Source organism: Gymnoscopelus microlampas (assembly GCF_963454915.1).
Source record: "Gymnoscopelus microlampas genome assembly, chromosome: 3".
Lineage (NCBI taxonomy): Eukaryota > Metazoa > Chordata > Actinopteri > Myctophiformes > Myctophidae > Gymnoscopelus > Gymnoscopelus microlampas.
The window spans coordinates 8263946-8273242 of record NC_139940.1 but is presented as its reverse complement, the minus strand read 5'-3'; the positions used below and the strand labels follow the sequence as shown (position 1 = coordinate 8273242).

At 42.2% G+C, this 9297-nt stretch overlaps 1 protein-coding gene across 1 annotated transcript; it reads left to right on the top strand.

Moving 5' to 3' along the window:
• Positions 1–6990: 6990 nt before the first annotated feature.
• LOC311041558 (lysophospholipid acyltransferase 5-like) lies at positions 6991–8504 on the top strand (the record flags this gene model as incomplete). The annotated part of the gene is made up of 1 exon (XM_084051974.1): positions 6991–8504. The coding sequence occupies exon 1, from the start codon at positions 7110–7112 to the stop codon at positions 8502–8504; it is 1395 nt and encodes a 464-aa protein (XP_083908100.1). The 5' UTR covers positions 6991–7109.
• Positions 8505–9297: the final 793 nt, after the last annotated feature.

Sequence of the window (9297 nt, the reverse complement as noted above, 5' to 3'; positions counted from 1 at the left end):
ACTTTATGGTTAACTTTTAAGTGTGCATTATACAGGTGAGCAAAGTATTCAGTCTCAGAACAAGACTCAGAAAAATCACATGAGAGGCAGGAAAACTTAACTGGAACATCTAAACATGGTTGCTGATCTGGAGGTTTGCTGTGAAGCCGGGATAAGTGCACTTTTAGTGCATTGAGTGATTTAAATGTACATAGACATTCCTGATGTAAGCAAGGAATTGGTTCGGTTCTTGCATAACTTCCATGTTTTAGCCTATAATGTTTAAAAAGCTGTGCTCTCTTGTCACAGTTAAAAGGGCAATACTTACACTTCCAAAGCATCTTCCTGTGACCTGCAACACAACACAAAAAAAAACAAATGAGGGAACTGCTATAATTAATAACTACAATATCTATTCTGTATTTAACAGTGGTGGAAAGTAACTAAGTACATGTACTGTACATCTGCTATTTTCAACTGATTTGTATACATTAATTTGTAAACAGGTGAAATGGGATATTGTGCATAATCAGTACTTTTACGTAATGTGACAAAAACATCTCCATGAATTCAAGGCTTCAGTGTTGTGTAATTGATTGAAAAAATATTATATATTTTTTGGGGTGAACTACTCCTTTAAGAGCTGACTGTAGGCTTACTTCAGCTAGGCTACCTGGCAATTTTGTGTAGGCTTTTCAGGCCAGGACCCCAAAAATAATCATATTTGAACTGGGGACCCCCTACCCTGACATGCACTTGGAATGTTGGCATTCAATTTTATTTGACTCAGTTCCACAGATGAATATTGTGAAAATAGCAGATCTACAAGCTTGTAGATTGGCTATTTTTTTTTAAATTGCCTCTTTCTCATATTATTTGACAATTTGGCCAATGTTTCACCTATTTTTATATATTTGTTGATTACTTGATGAAGTAATGGTATTTTTCTTCTCCTTTCTTTTTAGGTAAGGTTGATTAGTAAATAGCCTTTATCTGCTCCCTGGCCCAATTAAAATGGAAAAATGGCATGGTGGAATTAATAAAAATCCATTTTTTAAAAACACTTCATTAAGCCTATGCATGAAATAAAAACCTATGCTTTCATTTATTTAAGGGAGGCTACAGACTATCGTATCTTTATTGAGATATCTACCAGTACATTATTTAATTAGCCAAATGTAGTAATATTTAGTGTTTAAAGTTACAGTACTCACCAGAATATATGGTAGCAGCCCCTGGCTCTTCTGTGATGTTTGTTAGCTGCACCCTGACGCACGTTAGAAAGCACCCGCTTGTATTTGGTTGAAATGGTACACAACGTGTTCCCAAACCTCCTCAAGTGAGAAAGGTAAACAGATAAAACCTTTGTGAACAGATAAAAAATGTCTAAAACAAACTATACTGTCCAACTTCTCTGAGACTCTGACTACTCAAGCAGCATGTGTTTGTGTAATGGCTGCCAAAAAACTTCCCAGCTGTCTTCTTCCCATCAATCATTGCGTCAAAAAGGGGTGTGGTCTTGACAACTTAGTCAATTTAAGTTTTACAGACTTTACACTCAAATGTTTTAATGCATTTGAACTCAAAGTTTTTTACACATTGCATTACTATTAAATGTTGAGTAGAATATACTTATTTTTTTTTAGTAATGCAATAAAACTTAAATAGTCTATGTACATTGTACTTTTTTTTTTTAGTTGAAATAAAGTCTGGGTTAACAGTGTTGCTCCATACACTGCCTATGTGAAGAAGATTCAGTGTGTTTCTGTAATTTTACCGATATATTTTTCCAATCTCGTATCCCATTGCTCACAAAAGCATGATCCTTATAGCCACTGTTGCACTGAAAATGTCTGCAGGGGAAACAGAAGACAGCGTCCTCTTCTTTGCTATATTCTATAAAACTGTACTTTTTAAAGAAGTCTGAGGAAAAGGAACGTTTCTGTTTTCCAAAATTAGTTTTGGGATATTCTAGCAGGATTGGCTGAGAGGGACCACTGTCTTTTTCTCCCAAGTCAGTGTGGGGTGGATGATGATTACCGCCGGCGGCAGTGTTGCCTCCTCCGCCCCCCGGGTCATGGCTCCTCGCAGGCGGCCCACAGGCTGCAGCCTCTGCCTCAGGTGACCGTGATTCCGTGTTTTCATGCCCAGGGCTCGCTCTGGCTTCAGGGGCGCGGTGACTGCGGTTGCAGGTGCTGCTGGCAGCTTCTGAATTACTTTGTGTTTGTTTATCTTTTGCCTTGAAAAAAGACCGAATATCCATTTTGTTTTTTAAATTAGACTCAATTTCGAAAAATAGCGCATTGGTGTTCACTACAAAGGCGGAACCAGCGGATGTTTTGTTTACCAGAAAAGATGCATTGTGGGGTGCATTGTGGGGTGCTTTGCATTGTGGGGGCCCGGGGGGGGGGGGGGGGGGGGGGGACAATCAGGTGTATTTTCACCTGATTGTCACCAGGGGGCTGCAGCGACAGCACACACAATATATAGTAGCCTAAATAATGCTGCGCACATTTATTATATATAATTTGCTCAATTTCAAAAATTTTCCAGGATAACATTTGGGAAGGCTTAGCCTACCCTAGCCTTCATTACCCGCCGCCTATGACTCCATTCAAATGAATGAGGTTTTGGCCGGACTTTATAGGCTACTTGATTTTATTACCTTAGTAAGTATTTTCATAAATACTTTATATGTTTTCAATCGCTAGTTTAAAGTATTTCTTTCAATTATCTTGATATGTGTTTAATAAATTATGGTCCCATTAATTTTAAAATAAATGATAAAGTAAGGTGTACTTGCAGGACTTCTGCTGGTTCTACCGAGTGATGACCTGCCCTCACTGCCCTTCCAGCCAATAGCATTTGTTTCCGATTGCTTTTCGGGGCCGGAAGTTCCAAGGTGGTGGATCTTTTACAGTCTATGGTTCGAATCCACCGTGGTGCATCCGGCTTTGTCGAGCGTCTATATGAACACAATTGGCCCATGTTAGGGGGAGGGAAGCCGGACGGGGAGCGTGATATGACTGTATACGGGCTGGGGCGGCACCTGTCAGCAGGGAGTGTTGGGTGGGAGGAGAAGGACGAAAGGCTTTACGTCCTCCCGGTGGGGGCTCCAAGTGAGTCAGCAGGATACAACAGCAGTGACAACACATACATGTGTGTGGGGAGGAATCATTTGGCAAAAACAACTAAATTTGGGAGAAAAAAGGTCATTTTTTCCTTTTCTTTTTAAGCGAATCAAACTTGCCATCTTTTGCATCCCTGACGGCCTCTCTGGCCATTCAGCTATGGCTACCCTCAGGTATGGTTGCCCCATACTAGGGTGTGAGCTCACTGTACCTAAAATAATACATTGTGTGGCTCTGCTGCACCCCGTGTTTCATTATTAGGTTTCAAGCAAGCTCCCTTTTCCAAATGTATGTTCTATGTTATCCCTCAATGTGATACACAACTTAGGTGGACCTGATAGAGGCCACAGGTTCAATCGTTCACCTTTAATAGCATTCGCCTGGAGTTATAGTTGTAACTAGACTACTGCATGAGCAACAGGATGCTGAAAATACAGACACCCTCTACAGTAAGGGACAGAGCATGCTCTTCCTGAGGAAGCTCGGGTCCTTCAATGTGTGAGTTCAACTTAAAGGGTTTTATTAACAGAAAACACACCCAAAACTGTGTAGGCAAAACACAAGGTAAATCCAAATCAAGCAAAACATAAGCAGGAACGATAACATGTCTGAGAAGGCTTAAACAGAAATCTCACACTAACAGATCAGGTACACAGAAGGCGTCAAGCCACAACATCACTCTAACATTCCATTACGTACTGACCGACAAACTGGGCAAACTAATACTAGTATAGTATAGATTATACTGTCTTGTGCTCACTGGTAAGGTGACACAAAAGCATTGTAGTTGATTTTTATATATCGACTAAATGGTTTAGTCTGATTTACCACTCAAGGCCTATCGCCTTATCGCACAAAAATGTTGAAAATAGCTGTTAGCTTGTACGTTAAATCTATTAATTCGAATAACTGTTGCACACCTATGCCGCACAATGTAGTACATTTTACACGTGAATGGAAATTAATGTGTGCAGTGTAGGAGTAAGGACAATGTACGGTACTAACAGGTCAGTGCCTTCCGTCAGGCACGTTTACCCACTAGTTGAAGTGAATTTGAACTGGATACCAGCTGTCTGTATCCCAGCCCAGCTCCAGGAACTGCAGAAGCTGCCAGCTTTCATGCGTGTGGAAAGGGCATGCATGGCCAGGGTTGGATTTGTTGGGGGGGATTGGGGGAATTCAATGCCTCTGCTTTTGATATCCCTCGTCTGCTCATTCATTTGTTTGTTTTATCCCTGCTTCTGGTCAGACTGAACCCATTAAGACCTGAAGCCGATTCTACATGTCTCCTAAATCTCAACAGTTGTCTGAAAAACGTATTAACGTGTTAAACAACAAAAAATGGGACTGGTCTTCAAAATTGTAAATGCAGATTTGCCCGAAATGCCCCCAATACCCGCATATCTTTATAAATACCTCGAAAAAGTTTGTGACACCCACAGTCACGAAACTAGAGGGAGCGTAAACAACAATCTGGTACCACCCACCCATTAAACAAACATGGGCACATTCTCCTTCTACAGCACAGCCACCAAGGTATGGAATAGTCTAACCCCATCCCTCAAAAAATACAGTTCGCTGGGCTCATTCAAAATAGCCCTAAAAACTAATCTTTCTGGAGGCCAAAAGAGGAGCTACAGTAGTACCAGTTTCCCTGTAGACAGACGACCTGTAGACAGGGGGTCGTAACAACTGTAAGTCAAATTTACTCTGGGAAAACGCCATATGATCTAAATAAACAATGTCATCGCTTTGGTGCATGATGCATGAATGATGCATAAACTGTTACATACATCATCATTATAAATATGGTTCATGTTTTTCATTTTAAAATAAAGGTTGGGCCCAGGTTATTGCACAGGTCATATAGGGCATCGCAGTTCCCGCCCACTTCCTGGTTCCACTTCAAAATACTCAATGCATTTTTCCCATTGACATTTCCAAAAATATTTATATCAATTAATTTAAGCCTAGAATCAAGCCATCCAGGATCCTGGTGAATCATGACCATTAAACATTTTTTTCTGTGATTTATTTTTATTTTATATTTAATTATATGATATACTATATTTAATAAATATCCTTTGTTTTGCCGTTTTCAAAAAAGTTTTTTCACAGAATCAAACATTTTATGGTCATGATTCAGGGTCCTCCTGAATTAAATGGCTTGCTTCTAGGCTTAAAATAATTGATATAAATATTTTTGGAAATGTCAATGGGAAAAATGCATTGAGTATTTTGCAGTGGAACCCGGAAGTGGCCGCAACTGCGATGCCCTATATGTGTCATTTCCATATTTGAGCTCCAGATTTGCCTATCCATTGACTTCCAGTGTAAAATGTTATGATTATGTTTTAAATGTTTCAGAAAGTTTCAGCCCAATCCAACCTCGGTTGCTGTGAATAGAAGACAGGCAGACAATTTTGTGATATTAAGCACAATCATAAATGTGCACATTATATTGGCCGGGGGGTTCCTTCCATTCCGACATCTCGCCACTCCGACTAGTTGCGTCCGCGTGCGGTTAGGGTTAGGGTTAGGTATAGGGTTCGTAACGTTAACGTCGGAAAGGCGACATGTCGGAAAGGCGACATGTCGGAAAGGCGAAATGCACCCATATTGGCCTGGCAGTTTAGCTTCTGAATGGTTTTCAGTTGGCAGTCACATCTTTATTGGAACGTGCTGAGCAAACCAGTTACATTTCCGCATTTGACTGGCTATACATCAGCATGCATTCAATTATGATATGATACGATACAATACGATATTATTTTATGATCAGCTCGCACCAAAATTTGTCTTGCAACCCAGCAGCCAGTTATGCAATACACACATTTGACATAACACATGAAACAAATTGAATTTAACAATTCACCACTGACTTTGTTTTTCCTAATTTAATCGGAAGCATTGATGGCTGTACATGAAAGGCATGCGCGAAATCTCTGTCCGTGTCTCTGTAGTTCACATATCTCCAGAATCGTCCGACTGACACTCTTCAAACCCGGTGAGGGCGTCGCCGACGACCCAAAGGAGTGCAATGCCCAGTGTCGAGTCAGACGGATAGAATCATAATCAACTTTATTGTCCCATCACAGGTTTACAGGTGTAAAACAGTGGGTGAAATTCTTTTTTGTGCAAGCTCCATAGGAGGTTTCTCAGAACTGCTGATCTGCCCGATATGCCCATACAGTATATAGGCATATATGGAGATCCGGTTACCTAGAACTGCCGATCCAACTGATATACCCATATACTGTATGGGCATGCCCATATATGGGCATGCCCATATATACATACATACACACACACACACAGAGATCTCCACACATGGGCATAACCGGTATTATTACATATTGGATGGGGATGCATTTCCAACTCGCATCATTCCCGGGTAGGTCAGCCTACATAAATTCCACAATGTCTGTCTATGTCTATATGTCTGTCTGTGCCCAAATATGCCGAAATATGGAGAAGATGTCTCCATATGTTGGTTCATGTTCATGGTAGTAATAATAATAATAATACATTTTATTTATAACGCACTTTACATTCTCACGAATCTCAGAGTGCTACAGATTAAAAGCAGAGCATAAAAGCAGCAACAAAACAATTTTAAAAGACCCAACCAGGCTAAACTAAGAGGTAGTCATTCTATGACATCAGTCCTCTATGACATATCTATGACATGTCTATGACGTATGACTCCACCTTTGTCCATTGACTGCCATTATAAAACTAGACGGGTTCTGCTCTTGGAGAAACAGAGTGGGCTTGATTCTCTTGGCGACCGACGCAGGATGTTCCACGTAAAATCAAACATTCAAAACTCATCAAACTTTCCATTCCCAAACTCTCCCAAATTGGTGGGTTGTGACGGCCAAAGTACTGTAGCGTCAAGACCCAGATGTTACAAGCTTAAAATCTATAGATTTTTAAGTGAAATATTTCAAAAAGTAAAAAAGATTTAAAAAAAAGAAGAAAGAAGTCAAAATTGAGATGGCGGCTCCTTTGATAGAGAAATTGTCAGAGTTTGTGGGTCCCCAATCGGAACCGGCAATGCGACTCATTTTATCCATTTTCATGGGTTACCCCTGTGCCCTGGTGTACCGGTTGTTCCTCTTCCACCAGCCAGCCACAATCATCCACCTGTTCCATATCGTCTCTGGACTGGCTCTGGCAGCGTTCAACTTCGGCGCTCAGCTCTACCACTCTGCCATATGCGTCTTGGTCCAGTTCCTGATTCTGAGGCTCATGGGCAGGACGATAACGGCCGTCCTGAGCAGTTTCATCTTTCAATTCTCATACCTGCTGGCGGGCTATTACTACACCGCCACGGAGGAGTACGACATCGAATGGACCACGCCGCTGTGTGTCCTCACACTCAAGCTTGTTGGTTTGGCATTTGACTACTATGACGGCGGAAAGGAACCCGAGCAGCAGAGTGCGGAGCAGCAGAAGGGGGCCCTGCAGTCCGTGCCCTCCCTCCTGGAGATGTTTGGCTTCTCCTACTTCTACGGAGGTTTCCTGGTGGGGCCCCAGTTCACCATGCGCAACTACCAGAGGCTGGTGGCCGGGGAGCTCACCGACTCCCCCGGACAGCCTCCCAGCAGTGTTCTACCTGCCATGAAGCGCTTCTCCCTGGGTCTCCTCTGTCTGGTTGCACACATAATATTCAGCCCTCACTACCCGCACGGCTACTTCCTAACAGACGAGTATGAGGCCCAACCCTTCTGGTATCGTTGTGTTTTCATGCTGCTATGGGGCAAGGTTATGGTCTACAAATACGTCAGCTGTTGGATTATAGCGGAGGGTGTGTGTATACTTGCTGGCCTTGGTTATAACGGAAGGGGACCGGATGGCCAGCCCCAGTGGGACGCCTGCGCCAACATGAGGATGCGGCTGTTTGAGACCACGCCCCTTTTCACGGGAACCATCTCCTCGTTCAACATCAACACCAACGCCTGGGCGGCCAGGCATGTGTTCAAGCGGTTGAAGTTCTTGGGCGATAAGAAAGTCTCTCAGATGTCCACGATGGTGTTCCTGGCTATCTGGCACGGCCTGCACTCCGGATATTTCCTCTGTTTCTCCATGGAGTTCATCATTGTCAATGTAGAGAGACAGGCCCAGGCGCTGGTAATGGACAGTCCATTGCTGACCAGACTGGCCAACAGTCCTCTGTACCCTCTCATCTACATAGTTCAACAGTTCATCCACTGGCTCTTCATGGGCTACCCTCTAGTAGCATTCCACCTCAAAACCTATGACAAATGGTTTAAGGTGTATTCATCTGTCTATTTCTGTGGGCACGTGTTCTTCTTCACAGCCTTTTTAGTCATACCAATCCTCCGTAAAGTGCTGGTGCCCAGGAAAGAACAGTCTAAGAAGGATTAAACTTCTACCTGGTCTTTCAAGCTGATTATCCACCCAGGATGCATGTGAAGAAAATAAGAAACAGATCAAATGTCAATGAAAAAAAAAAATAGATTTTCAAAATCTTTAAAAAATGTCAAAACAATGACAAGAAATGTCAAAGAAATTCGAAATCTTTAAAAATGTTTCAAAAAGTATTTTGGTGTTTGGTGTATAATAACGCAGGTTGGAGATTTTACAGACATTGGAAGACAACATTTACAGGAAGTGACCATTGTGCCATAATATGGGTAATCGTGAGCCAATTTCCTGTTTTTCTTCTTTCTTTTTTTATGTGGGAGGGACACAATGAACTTGAGAGACTGAAGTATTATGCTCACACAGTTTTGCACTTGCCAGTCATGGGTTTTGGAGTCATCCATGATACAGTTTTGTCCGGTTTTGTTTCCTCTGTCTTTCTGAACTCAAGTGCTCCCCACAGTCACTCATAGTAAACCTTAACAATAACACGGCAAAACGTTCAGGGACAACAACAATAATGTATTTGTCACTTTCAGTTGTGATAATATTGAAATCCTTTGCTTTGGAAAAGTAAGGACTGCTGATTGAACCCTGTAGTGTGGGCCTATGGTTGCAGGCACCCTCACCCTCAATACTGGAACCCTACTACTGTATGTGGCAAACAGCTCCAACACCATCTTCAAATTTGCTGAGACAGTGATGGTTGGCACGTTCTGAAATGACGAATGATGGCGCCTATTTGAAGGGGAGGGTGGCAGAACTGTGCAGTGGTGCCTGAAAAGTAGTGGGAAAG